The sequence below is a fragment of the Macaca fascicularis genome, chromosome 8, assembly GCF_037993035.2.
Source record: "Macaca fascicularis isolate 582-1 chromosome 8, T2T-MFA8v1.1".
Lineage (NCBI taxonomy): Eukaryota > Metazoa > Chordata > Mammalia > Primates > Cercopithecidae > Macaca > Macaca fascicularis.
This window is the reverse complement of record NC_088382.1, coordinates 83,812,329-83,826,998: the sequence shown is the minus strand read 5'-3', so window position 1 is coordinate 83,826,998 and position 14,670 is coordinate 83,812,329. Positions and strand designations below refer to the sequence as shown.

The window sequence follows — 14,670 nt, the reverse complement described above, 5'->3', positions numbered from 1 at the left end:
TGAGGGACAAGAAACATGGGCTGGGCACGGTGGCTCACGCCTGTAATCCTAGCAATTTGAGAGGCTGAGGCGGGCAGATCACCTGAGGTCAGGAGTTCGAGACCATCCTGGCCAACATGGCAAAACCCCATCTCTGCTAAAAATACAAAAATCAGCTGGGCGCGGTGGCAGGCTCCTGTAATCCCAGCTACCAGAGGTAGAGAATTGTTGGAACCTGAGAGGCGAAGGCTGCAGTGAGCCGAGATCACGCCACTGCACTCCAACCTGGGTGACAGAGTGAGACTCCGTCTCAAAAAAAGAAAATAAACATGGTGGCTGTCATGTGGTATATAAGAGGACTGTTTTTTAGCTTACCAAAGACAATTCCAGGAACTTCCAGAAATAACCTTAAAGGAAGCTTATGCTCCAGTTCTATTTGTCAATCAGTTAATAATATACAAATAATTTACTAGCAAGGCTATGACATCTCAAAAGATATCATTTCCATTCTCAACCTATTTTTGGTTCAAGTTTGTATTTGTATCTCCTTCCGAATTCAAGTAGAAATAAGGCCATAAAAATAAGGTCGATTTCCATGAATGTGGCCTCACACTTTATACCAACATTATAGTATATTCTATGGAAACTCAGGTCATAATTGCACTATAAAAATGTGACTGAATAATTATTGTGTTGATAAATTAATATAATTTGTTATATAAATGTCATATTTAGTGAGAAATTATAAAACATTTGTGATGCCATCGAGATATGTTCCTCAAATTTCCCTTCAAAAGCAGCTGCTGTGAGGAGAGTAGCTGGCAGACAGTCTGCAGCTGCTGCACCTTCACATCTATCTCAGCACTCAGCCAGAGGCCACCCTCTCATAGGCTGCTCCTATAATGATCCAGCACTGCAAGGACCCTAGAGCCAGGCTACTCCCGCCTGTCATGGGACTCTTATGACAGGCATTCTGCTCTGGGGCTCCCTATGTTGCTCAGGCCAAGAGTGTCTCAGGGATGCATTCTGGTCTGAGGGTTATCCTACTTAATTCTCCTTCCTCCCTTCTCTCTTTTCAAAGTTATCAGAGCTGCACCCCAATCTGAATTTTCTCCTAGCCTACTCTGGCTTCCTTTATTGTTCACAGGTGTTTCCTCCAAGAAATCTCTAGCCTAATTCCTTCTTAATGTCTGCTTTTCAGAGAACTCTAAATGATTTCGTACTGTCTTATTATCTTGGCCTGGAAAGATACAACCTGTTTCCTGTGTGTAAGGGGAAGGGATTCAATTGAAAGTGAGATTACTCATTATGTAAATCATCCTTTATGGCAAATGTGTAGGGGTAAAACCTGCCAACAGACCAGAAAACAGAACCTAGGAAAAAGGAAGAAACTGTAGAGTCTTAGCCAAGCAAAACTTTAGATTATTTATTTTATCCTTGGCCAGGAAATTGGAGGAAATAGAGTTAATCATCCTTTGCTCTGTGCTGTCACTAAGCTCTATTCCTATCACTTCACTTATACCATACTATCTGCAGATTTGTCTCTCCTATTGCACTGATGGATTCCTGAATTTCAAGAGAATGTCTTATTGGGTGGGCACGGTGGCTCACGCCTGTAATCCCAACACTTTGGGAGGCCTAGGCGGGTGGATCACTTGAGGTCAGGAGTTCAAGACCAGCCTGGCCAACATGATGAAACCCCATCTCTACTAAAAATACAAAAATTAGCTGGACGTGGTAGTGGGCGCCTGTAATCCCAGCTACACAGGAGGCTGAGGCAGGAGAATGGATTGAACCCAGCAGGCAGAGACTGCAGTGAGCCGAGATCATGCCACTGTACTCCAGCCGGGGCAACAGACAGAGACTCCATTTCAAAAAAGAAAAAAAAGAAAAAAAGAGAGAGAGAGAGAATATCTTATCAATGAATTCACAGTGCCTAGCACGATACTTATAATTTACTAAGCATTTTTTAGTGAATAAATGAATGCAGATACGGAGTGTCAAAAAAAACAGGTTGAACAACTAGAATCATGAAAATTAAAACACAAGTTTATTGTCTATCATTCCTGGGTTCTCAGTTTCGGGGACTTTGTTGTTGTTGTTGTTTTTCATTTTTCTGGTAAGCCAGATAACTAATATCGGGGGAAAATGTTTAAGCTTATTTATGTAAAACTACTCTGTAAAGCATTAATAGAAAACAAGCTCCAAATCTAAACTAGGATGTGAATTATGGTGATGATGATGATGATAAAGATTAAAACTAAAGTTTTCTGGGATTCCAGAGCTTACAGGCAATAAGCAATGTTGGGTAACTGGTAGGAGAAGAAAAAGTTTTGTGTCTGCACAGAGACTGAGATACAGCCCCATGCTATCACCCCACCTGTGTTAGCTTTTTCTAAGCTGATAACAAGCAGAGTCAGAGAGAGGAAAACCAAGACACAACGCAAAGCAAAACAAAACACATTGCCTTCTGTCATCACATTATTACTGTATTTTTCTCTAGAAAGACCATCTTTAAAAAATTTTAAAGTCCTGGCTTGCTCACACACAGATCTTCCACTAATGGAAACCCAATATTACTTATAGCTAATGATTGACAAAGGATATACCTGTAAAATTATTGGACATCTGAAGTTATTTCCATTTCTACCCACATGTTCTTGTGTAATCCTCTCCCAATAGTATGGACTGGCCTAGTGATTTGCTTCTAACCAATAGAACACAGCAAAGGTGATGGAGTGTTACTTCCATGATTATGCTACATAAGATTGTGAATTTTGCCTAGTTAGCTGACTGTCCCCCTTGCTGGCTTTGAAAAAGCAAGCAGCCATATTGAAAATGTCCATGTGGTAAGGAACTGATGGTGGCCAACAGCCAGCAAGGGACTGAATACTAACAACTGAATACTGACAACAGCTACGTGAGCTTAGAAGTATATATTTCCTAGTTGAGCCTCAGAAGGGACTCCAGCCTGGCAAGCACCTTGATTGTAGCCGTATGGTAGACCTGGAAGCAGACACAGGTAAGCCATGCCCAGAATACTGATCAACAAAGATGATGAGATAATAAATGTGTGCTGTGTTAAGCCACAAAGATCATGGTAATTTGTTATATAGCAATAGATAATGAACACAAGTATATTTGAAACACAATCATTTATCATTGATATTTCTTAACTCCTTTGATTGGTCTATAAAAGCAAAAATTTGGACTTACTTGGAATGTAGAAAATGTGCAACAATCCTCTGGATCCCTTCAATTTTATGCAGGGATTAACATTAATTGAAATTGGGTATTGCATTTTATCTAAAAGCAATAAAGATAATGTCAATAAATTACTACAAATCATCTCCAATAAGTTTAGTATTCTGGATATCAGCTTTTTAAGATGAATTTTGCATTAAAATCATAAAATAAGAAAAATTGATGACAGTTGAAAATGTCTCCCCAGAGAAATGACATCAGCAGCATGGCAGAATCAGAAGCCCTGAACTCTTCTTGCCTCCACTAGCACAACAATTTACAGAAAAATTCCCTTTGTGAGAAATCAAACTAATTGAAAGACTCCTGCACCCAAGGAGAACTCAAAACCAGATTCAACAAAGCCAGTAGGGAGACTTGGGACATTCTTTAACCAGAGACTATTACCCTGGTGTGGTGTTATACAATCAGGAAGACACCCCCCCACCCCAAGCTCCTAGCTCCACCCATGGGAGGAAAGAAGTTGTTTCACATGTCCAGAACCCCAACTTTTTCACGAGGGCTCCCCAGAGGATTGGCTTCTGTCTTGCCAGTCTTGGAGTTCTGATGAGTCTGGCACAGTCTACCACCCAGGGGAGAATAAAGGCAGTGTCTTGGGCAGATAGGCATCATTGATCCTCCCCTCTGCTCAGCACAGACTGAGCAGATGAAAAATCTTAGTTCTCAGCTTTCTCCTGGGGAGGGAGAGTTAATCCATGCATCCAGCACCCCAACTTCTCTGGGGATCCCCAAAACACTTACATCTTTCTCATCAGTCCTAGAGCTCTGACAGGTCTGGCATAGTCTAGCTACCTGGCAGGGGAATGGAGACAACAGCTTGGGCTGGTAGATGCCACAGTTCCCTCCACCACCCCATCTCTGGCTCAGCACGGAATAGGTGGACAAAAAAACACAGCTGCCTGCATCTCCCTGAAGTGAGAAAGAGTTGGTAGAGGACCCCAGAATCTCCAACCAGGCTACTAGTGAAGTGGGAAATTAAAGAAAGAAAGAAAAATAAAAATAAAATTAAAAAGAGAAAGAAATAAGCTTTCCTGTATTAGGTCAACTCATCTCAAAGGTGGTAGCAGGCAAGGCCCAGCCCCAGGAAAAGTCTTGATAAACACTATCTGAGAAGCTAGGACACAAAGGAATGTGCTCAGCACTCCCTCAACATAGGGAGAGGAAAAACAAATTTTCCTTTCTTTTATGGTATGAGTTTATAGATTCTTGCTCTCTGTAACTAGTAATTTCAAGTATTCTGTTTTATTTAAGAAGTACAGTGAAGGTCATGAGAAGCCTGAGCAGGCCTGAACTATAGCCATCTGGGCACCATGGTGAAGATTATGAGATAAACCACTGCAAGGCTCTTTTGAGCAAAACCTAGATAACAGACATCTGGGTTGCATAGTAATGGTCATGTGTAATCCTGAGTTATAAACCTATCGCAATTTGATTAATTGTTCTGCCTCTATATCCTTGCTTTCATGCCACTGTAAGCCTGCTTCAAGCTAGCCTACCACCTTTTAGAAGTGTGTATAAAAGTCAAGTGCTGTCTTTGTTCTGGGCCCAGTTTTTAGATGTTAAGTCTGCTGGGTCTGAGTGCATTCAATAAAGATCCTCCTGCTTTACCCTGAGGTCTCTCTCATCCTCCTGATTCCCACAACAATAGGTGTGGGTTATGTTCCTGTGTGAGGCCAATTTGTGAAGACTGAAAGAGATGTCTGCTTTGTAATGTGCAGATGCCAAACAGAGAAACAAGTAAAATGAAAGATCAGGCAAAGATGTTTCAAACAAAGGAGCAAGACACATCTTCCTCACTTATGCTAAGGAAATGAAGTTATACGATTTACCTGACAGACAATTTGAAATACCTCTTATAAAGATGCTCACTGAGGTCGAGAGAACAATACATGAATGCAGTGGGAACTTCAATAAGAAGAAAAAAAACATTTTAAAAGACCACACAGAAATCATGGAGCTGAAGGCTGGGCACGGTGGCTCATGCCTGTAATCCCAGCACTCTGGGAGGCCAAGGCGGGTGGATCACCTGAGGTCAGGAGTTCTAGACCAGCCTGGCCAACATGGCGAAACCCCATCTCTATGAAAAAAAATACAAAAATTAGCTGGGCGTGGTGGCATGTGTCTGTAATCCTAGCTATTTGGGAGGCTGAGGCTGGAGAATCACTTGAACCCAGGAGGTGGAGGTTGCAGTGAGCCAAGATTGCACCACTGCACTCCAGCCTAGATGACAGAACAAGATGCTGTCTCAAAAAAAAAGAAAGAAAGAAAGAAAAAGAAATCATGGAGCTGAGGAACACAATAACTGAACTAAAAAAGTTCACTAGAGGGATTCAGCAGCAGACTAGACCAAGTAGATGAAAGGATCAGTGAACTCAGAGATAGATCACTGCAAAAGGATTCAATCAGAGGAGCAAAAGGAAAAAATAATTTAAAAGAGTGAAGAAAACTTAAGGTAATGGTGAGATACTACCAACCAGAACCATATATGCATTATGAGAGTTCCAGAATTGGAAGAAAAAAGAACAGACTACAGAAAGTTTATTCAAAGAAATAATGGCTATAATCCCAGCCACTCGGGAGGCTGAGGCACAAGAATCACTTGAGCCCAGGAGGCAGAGCTTGCAGTGAGCCGAGATCATGCCACTGTACTCCAGCCTGGATGAAAGAGCAAGACTCTGTCTCAAAAAAGAAAGAAAGAAAGAAAGAAAGAAAGAAAGAAAGAAAGAAAGAAAGAAAGAAAGAAAGAAAGAAAGAAAGAAAGAAAGAAAGAAAGAAAGAAAGAAAGAAAGAAAGAAAGAAAGAAAGAAGAAGAAGGAAGGAAGGAAGGAAGGAAGGAAGGAAGGAAGGAAGGAAGGAAGGAAGGAAGGAAGGAAGGAAGGAAGGAAGGAAGGAAAGATTGAAAACTTCCCAAATCTAGGAAAGAAAATGGAAATAATGGAAATACAAATCCAAGAAGCCCAATGAAATAGTTTTGTTTGTTGGTTTGTTTTTAAATATGGGGGTCTGCTCTGTCACCCAAGCTGGAGTGCAGTGATGTAATCATAGCTCATTGCAGCTTCTAACTCCTGGGCTCAAGTGATCCTCTTACCAATAGCTGGGACTACAGGTGCATACCACCACACTCAGCTAAGTTTTTTATTTTTATTTTTACTTATTTTTATTTTTTTTTTTATTTTTATTTTTTGTAGAGATGAGGTCTCACTATGTAGCCCAGGCTGGTCTTGAACTCCTGGACTCAAGCGATCTTCCTGCCTCAGCATCCCAAAGTGCTGGAATTACAGGCATAAGTCACCACATGTGGTCTGTTTTTTGTGTGGTTTGGTTTGTTTTTAATTAAAAAAAAAATTGTAGAGGCCAAGTGTGCTGGCTCATGCCTGTAATCCCAGCACTTTGGGAGGCCAAGGCAGATGGATGGTTTGAGGTCAGGAGTTCAAGACCAACCTGGCCCACATAGCAACACTCTATCTCTGCAAAAAATACAAAAATTATCTAGGCATGTCAGCACAGCATGTGCCTGTCATCCCAGCTATTTGGGAGGCTGAGGCACAAGAATCACTTGAATCCAGGAGGTGGAGGTTGCAGTGAGCTAAAATCACACCTCTGCACTCCAGCCTGTATGACAGAGCGAGACTGTCTCAAAAAAAAAAAAAAAAAAAAAAAAAAAATTGTAGAGATGGAGTCTTCCTTTGTTGACCAGGCTGGTCTCCAACTCCTAAAGTGTAGAGTTGTTTGTGTGATTCAATTTAAGTTGTCATTAGCTTAAAACAGACTGTCAAAACTATAAGGTGTTGCTATGTTTGGAATGCATTCCCTGAAGTTCATGCATTGGAAATTTAATCCCCAGTGCAAGAGTGTTGAGGGGTGGAACCTCCAAGAGATGATCAGTTCATGAGGGCTCTGCCTTTATGAATGAATTAATGCTGTTGTTGCGGGAGTGGATTAGTTATTGTGGGTATGGATTCCTTATAAAAGGATGAGTACAGCCTCCTTCCCCACCCCTCACACGTGCTCTTTTGGCCTTCTGCCCTTCTGCCATGGGATGATGCAGCAAGAAAACCCTTGCTAGATGTTGCTCAATGTTGGATTTCTCAACAACCAGAACCATGAGCCAAATAAATTTCTGTTTATTATAAATTATCCAGTCTTATGTATTCTGTTATAGCAGCAAAAAAACAAATGAAGATAGAAAATTGGTGCCAGAGAAGTGAGGTGTTGCTATAACAGGTACCTAAAAATATGGTAGCAGCTTTGAAAATGGATAATAGGCAGAGGTTGGAAGAGTTTGGAGGAATAGGCTAGAAAAAATTCCATATTGCCATGAACAGAGCATTAAGGGCAATTCTGATGCAGGCTCAGAAGAAGGGAAGAAATGTAGGGAAAGTCTGGAAATTCTTAGGGATTACTTAAGTGGTCATAATCAGAATGTTGGTAGAAATGTGGAAGGTAAAGGCAATTCTGATGAGGCCTCAGACACAAATGAAAAACAAGGTATTGGAAACTGCAGTAAAGGCCATCCTTGCTACACAGTTGCAAAGAACTTGATGGACTTTTGTCTGTTCCCTAAAACTATGTGAAAAGTAGAACTTAGGAGCAAGGATCTATACTGTCTGGTAGAAGAAATAGATAAGCAGGAAAGTGCTCAAGGTGCTGCATGGCTTCTTTTGGCCACTTATAGTAAAATTCGATAACGAAATTAGTATGGATAGAAGGGAGCCAAGTGTTCTTCTACATCAAGACAATGGGAGAATGACCTGAAAGGCATTTCAAAGATCATTAAGATAGGCTAGGACTTTGAGGGCAAGGTCATATATAAAAAGCCCACAGTCAACATCATACTCAATGGTGAAAAACTGAAAGCTTTTCCTCTAAGATCAGGAACAAGGCAATGATGTCCATTCTCACCACCCTTGGTCAACATAGTACTAGAAGTCCTAGCCAAAGCAATTAGTCAAGAAAAAACAAAAAAGGCATCCAAATTGGAAGGGAAGAAGTAAAATTTTCTTTTTGCAGACGACATGGTCTTATATATAGAAATCCCTAAAGACTTCATTAAAAATTGTTACAGCTGGCTGGACATGGTAGCTCGTGCCTGTAATCTCAGCACCTTGGGAGGCAGAGGTGGAAGGATCACATAAGGCCAGGAGTTCAAGACTAGCCTGGGGAACAGAGCAAGACCCTGTCTCTATTACAAACTTCAAAAAATTTTAAAGAAAATAAAAATGTAAAAAATTGTTAGAACTAATAAATGAATTCTGCAAAATTGCAGGATATAAAATGAACCTACAAAAATCAGTAATGTTACTATATACTATCAACAAGCTATTAGGCCTGGTGCAGTGGCTCATACCTGTAACCCCATCACTTTGGGAGGCTGAGACAGGAGAATCACTTGAGTCCAGGAATTCAAGACCAGCTTGGACAACATGGCAAAACCCCGTCTGTACAAAAAATACAAAAATTAGCCAGATGTGATGGTGCATGCCTGTAGCTACTCAGGAGGCTGAGGTGGGAGGATACTTGGGCCCAGAGAGTCAAGACAGCAGTGAGCCAAGATTTTGCCACTGCTCTCCAGCCTGGGCAACAGATTGAGACCCTGTTTCAAAAAAATTAAAATTGCCAGGTGTGGTGGCTCACGCCTGTAATCCCAGGACTTTGGGAGGTCGAGGAGGGTGGATCACCTGAGGTCAGGAGTTTGAGACCAGCCTGGCCAACATGGTGAAACCCCATCTCTACTAAAAATACAAAAATTAGCCAGGCGTGGTGGCAGGTGCCTGTTGTCCCAGCTACTCAGGAGGCTGAGGCATGAGAATTGCTTGAGCCCAGGAAGTGGAGGCTACAGTCAGCTGAGATCACGCCACTGCATTCCAGCCTGGGCAACAGAGCAACACTCTGCCTCAGAAAAAAAAAAAAAAAAAAAAATTATAACAAGCTATCTGGAAAAGAAATTAGAAAAACAATCCAATTTACAATAGTACCAAGAGGAATACAATAAACTTCACTAAGGAAGTTAAAGACTTGTATAGTAAAAGCAACAAAATAAATTGATCAAAGAAATTAACAGGACAAAAACAACCAGAAAGATATCCCTTGCTCATAGATTGGAAGACAATGTTGCTAAAATGTTCATACCATCCAAAGTGTTCTACAGATCCAGATTTGAAGCAATCTCTGTCAAAATCCTAATGGTGTTGTTGTTGTTGTTGTTGTTGTTGTTGTTGTTGTTGTTGAGAGAGAGAGAGAGAGAGAGAGACAGGATTTTACTCTGTCACCCAGGATAAAGTGTAGTGGCACAATCATAGCTCACGGCAACCTCAAACTCCTGGGCTCAAGTGATTCTCCCACCTCAGTCTCCTGAGTAGCTAGTACTACAGGTGCATGCCACCATACCCAGTGAATTTTTTTTTCATTTTTGTGTAGAGATGGGGCCTTACTATGTTGCTTAGGCTGGTCTTGAACTCCTGGCTTCAAGTGATCCTCTCACTTCGGCCTCTCAAAGCACTAGGATTATAGGCATGAGACACCATGCCTGGCACCAATGACATTTTTTTACAGAACTAGAAAAAAATAACTATAAAATGTATACAGAATTTGTGATATTGTAAAATATTAAGAAATACATATTTTGTCTTTGCCCCAGTTTCTGGCACAGAGATCCTAAAATCCTTGTAGTTTACAGAACAATGGGAGTGGTAAGAGAATTTTTTTGTCCTAACATTTGGTTTTTGATGCCAATTTCTTGCCCAGAGCTTCTAGTTCCTTGGACTGTCCTGGGCAATAGCAGCATCTTTTTTCTAATGGTGACTCTTGGTGGGTTCATGGATAAGGGCCAGTTACCAGAAAGACCAAGCCATGATGAGAAGCTTGGAACTTTTAGCCCCACTTCCCATCCTGCGGGAAGGAGAGAGGGGCTACAGACAGAGTTAACATTCGATTGTGCCTACATGATGAACCCCCCCATAAAAATTTCTGAGCGACAGGGTTAGGAGAGCTTCTGGGTTGATGAACACGTGGAGATGCTAGGAGGATGGTGAGCCCAGAGAGGACATGGACACTCTGGTTCCCTTATCCTGCACCTTACCTTATGTATCTCTTTTATCTGGCTATTTGTCTGTATCCTTTGTATTAATATCCTTTATAATAAACCAGTAAACATAAATGAGTGTTTCCTTGTGTTCTGAGAGCTAGTCTAATGAATGATCAAACCCAAGAAAGGGGAACCTCCAATTTATAGCCAGTGAGAACCACAGGTGTCAACCTAGGGCTTGCACATGGCATCTGAGCTGGGAGGCAAACTTGTGGGAAGGACCCCCTAATGGGTGGTATCTGACTGTAACTCTAGGTAGTGTTAGTATTGCTTCAAGATCCTGAGGAGTCTTGGAGGTCTTGGTATAAACCTGAGATTTCACTCTAATTGTAGGGAAAAGCTACTGGAGGATTTTCACCAGGAGAAGTCACATTATCTGACTTATTTTCATTTTGCAAAGATCTCTCTGGCCTCTGTGCCAAGAATAGATTGTATGGTGGCAAGAACTGAAGCAGAGGGAGGGCAATTTAAGAGGTTTTTGTAGAGGCCAAGGAGAGACAAATGTGGCATGAGTGTTAGAGAGCAGTGAGAAGCACTTGGATATAGAATAGAATCTGAAGATCATGAAAACAGGAATGACTAACACAATAATGTTAGGTGAGGGAAAGAGATACTTGAGGATACTTCTGGTTTGGGACCTAAGGAATTAGGTGGATGATGAGATGGAGAAGACTTAGACAGAAACAGGTTTAAGGCCAGACACGGTGGCTCATGCCTGTAATCCCAACACATTGGAAGGCCAAAGCAGGCTGAACCTCTAAAATCAGGAGGTCAAGGTTAGCCTGGTGTCTATTTAAAAAATACAGGTCGGGCGTCGTGGCTCACGCCTGCAATCCCAGCACTTTGGGAGGCCCAGGTGGGCAGATCACCTGAGGTCAGAAGTTTGAGACCAGCCTGACCAACACGGTGAAACCCCATCTCTACTAAAAATAGAAAAATTAGCTGGGCGTGGTGGCGCACTCCTGTAATCCCTGCTACTCAGAAAGGGAGGCAGAGACTGCTGTGGGCCAAGATCGCGCCACTGCACTCCAGCCTGGGCGACAGAGAAAGACTCCATCTCAAAAAAGTAAATCCCATCCCAAAAAATACAGAAATTAGCTAGGACCAGGCGTAGTGGCTCACGCCTGTAATCCCAGAACTTTAGGATGCCAAGGTGGGTGGATCATTTGAGGTCAGGAGTTCAAGACCAGCCTGGCCAACATGGTGAAACCTCATCTCTACTAAAAACACAAAACAATAGCCAGGCATGGTGATGCATGCCTGTAGCCCCCGCTACTTGTGTGGCTGAGGCACGAAAATCACTTGAACCTGGAAGGTGGAGGTTGCAATGAGCCGAGATTGCGCCACTGCACTCCAGCCTGGGTGACAGATCAAGACTCTGTCTCAAAAAAAAAAAAAAAAAAGAAAAGAAAAGAAAGAAAGAAAAGAAACAGGTTTTAGGCCTAGCATAGTGGCTTATGCGTGTAATTTCAGCACTTTGGAAGGCCGAGGCAGGAGAATTGCTTGAGCCCAGGGGTTGGGACTGACCTGGGCAGCACAGCAAGACCCTGTCTCTACAAAAAATTTAAAAATTAGTGAGGTTTGATCTTGCTCTGTTGCCCAGACTGGAGTGCAGCGGCACAAACATGGCTCACTGCAGCCTTGACCTCCTGAGCTCAAGCCATCCTCCTGCCTCAGCCTCCTGAGTAGCTGGGCTATACTACAGGTGAGTGCCATCACATCTGGCTGGCCATCCTGATTTAAAATGCAGCCCCCCAGCTTCTCCACCTTTGCATCTTTGCACCCTCTACCCCGCACCCCCCAGCCTTATTTTTCTTTCACAGCAATTACCACCATCTGACATGCTGAATATTTTACTGAATCCATAAGGGCAGGGACTTTTGTCTTTGTTGTTAATTCAATTATCTCCTCAGTTCCTAGAGTAGGTGCATGCTAAATGCTCAGAGAATATTGGTTTCATTAAATAATCTATTAATTCCTTGGATTTTCTAACTATCTGTAGCAAAAAAAAAGATTAGAACTGAGATCAATGACTCGGGATCATAGGAGAGCTGTGCCTAAGGCCCTGGAAACCAACCCACACACCCACATTTTTTGCCTTTCCCAAAATTGGGAGAATAAATCAGCCAATTTTTGTCATTTCTGTATATTATGGACTGACAGAAATGTGTCCTCATTCCCCCATCCCCATTCATATGGTGAGGCTCCAGTCCCTCCGAATGTGACTGCATTTGGAGACAGTGCCTTTAAAGAGGTAATTAAGTTAAAATGAGGCTGTTAGGATGGGCCCTAATCCAATCTTGTTGGTGTCCTTACAAGAAGAGGAAATTTGGACACACAAAGAGACACCAGGGATGTGCACACACAGAGGAAAGGCCGTGTGAGGACACAGTGAGAAAGCAGCCAGCTGCGAGTGTCTTAGTCCACTTTGTGCTGCTATAAATATTGGTGTCTGGGTACTTCATAAAAAACAGAAATTTACCATCCTGGCTAACACAGTGAAACCCCATCTCTACTAAAAATGCAAAAACATTAGCCGGGCGTAGTGGCGGGTGCCTGCAGTCCCAGCTACTCGGGAGACTGAGGCAGGAGAATGGCGTGAACCCCGGAGGTGGAGCTTGCAGTGAACCGAAATCGCGCCACTGCACTCCAGCCTGGGCGACTGAGTGAGACTCCATCTCAAAAAAAAAAAAAAAAAAAAAAGAACAGAAATTTATTTCTCACAGTTCTGGAGGCTGGTAAGTTCCATGTCAAGGTACTGGCATCTGACAAGGGACTTCTTGCTGTCTCATCTGGTGGTGGAGGAGCAAAAGGGCAAGAGGGGGCAAAAGCAAGAGACATACGGGGGCTAAACTTGTCCTTTTATAAGAAACTTACTCCCTCAATTATGACATTAATTTATTCATGAGAGGAAAAGCCTCCATGGCTTAATCACCTCTTAAAGGTCCCACCTCTTAATATCATCACAATGGCAATTAAATTTCAACATGAGTCTGCAAGGGCACAAAATTCAAAACACAGCAGCAAGCCAAGGAGAGAGGTCTCAGGAGAACCCAATTATGCAGATACCTTGATCTTGGACTTCTACCCTCCAGAACTGTGAAAAAATAAATGTTTGTTGTTTAAGCCATCCAGTCTGTGGTATTTTGTTATGGCACCTGAACTAATGAAGACATTGTAGCCCTGAATCAGTGGCTCAGGCCTGTAATCCCAGCACTTTGGGAAGCTGAGGCAGGGAGATTGCTTAAGTCCAGGAGCTCAAAACCAGCATGGACAACATGGCAAAACTCCGTCACTACAAAAAATTTAAAAATTAGCCAGACACGATGGTGCAGGCCTGTCGTCCCAGCTACTTGGGAGGCTGAAGTGGGAAAATCACTTGAGCCTCAGAGTTTGAGGCTGCAGTGAGCCATGATTGTACCATTCCACTCCAGCCTGGGTGACAGAGCAAGACCCTGTGCTTAAAAAACCATACACTTAGATGCCCAGCAGCTTGACCAAATGGAAATCTAGCTCTGCTTTTTCATGGAGATCATCGTCACAGTGAATCAGAGGTTGTTGTCACCAACACCCTCACAATAGTACCTAGAGGAATCACAATAGTACCTAGAGGAATCAGTGCTTCCCACAGATAATGCATTTTTGGCCTGGTGGGATGGATTCTCTCAGGCCGGGAAGGCAGTCATATGGCAGTGGGGACGGCAGCAAGCAGCATCTTGCTGTAGATGTGTATTCCAGTGGCTTGCCCACAGTCCCTTTGTCAGTGGGGCAGCAGGAAAGGACCACAGGATTTCTCAGAGAGAAAGAAGGAAGATCCTCCTTCATAAAGTCAAATCAAATTAGCCGGGCATGGTGGTGCACACCTGTAATCCCAGCTATTTAGGAGGCTGAGGCGCGACCATTGCTTGAACCCAGGAGGCAGAGGTTGCAGTGAGCTGAGATCGTACCACTGCACTCCAGTCTAGACAGAGTGAGACTGTCTCAAAGAAAAAAAAAATTAGAAAGTCAAATAAAAAGATAAACCAATGGTGATGGTTTCACAGCAATGTGCATATACTTAATACAATTGAGCCAAACACTCAAAAGTGATTAAAATGTGAAATTTTAAGCCAGGTGCAGTGGCTCATATCTGTAATCCCAGGACTTTGGGAGGCCAAGGTGGGAGAATCTCTTGAGCCCAGGAGTTCTAGACCAGCCTGGGCAATATAGCAAGACTCCATCTCTACAAAAAAATTAATGATTAGGCCAGCTGTGGTGGCTCACGTCTGTAATCCCAACACTTTGGGAGGCCGAGGTGGGTGGATCACCTGAGGTCAGGAGTTCGAGGCCAGCCTGGTCAACATGGC

The 14,670-nt window shown here is 42.7% G+C and overlaps 1 protein-coding gene across 8 annotated transcripts in view; it reads right to left on the bottom strand.

The window, feature by feature from the left end:
* The window catches only part of LY96 (lymphocyte antigen 96), a 111,931-nt gene that overhangs the window by 94,966 nt on the left and 2,295 nt on the right, over positions 1 to 14,670 (bottom strand). For 6 of the 8 annotated variants that reach the window (XR_010577349.2, XM_065519375.2, XM_065519376.1 and 3 more), the window contains exon 2: positions 3,196 to 3,285. The exons of 1 other annotated variant lie outside the window; for it this stretch is intronic. Coding sequence is in view for 6 of the 7 variants with exons in the window: in XM_065519375.2 (XP_065375447.1) it covers positions 3,196 to 3,285 (90 nt within the window). In the remaining variant the exon portion in view is untranslated. Of the gene's footprint in view, positions 1 to 3,195; positions 3,286 to 8,587; positions 8,679 to 14,670 lie in introns of all 8 variants that reach the window. One more of the 8 variants, XM_073999032.1, reaches the window with a different exon arrangement.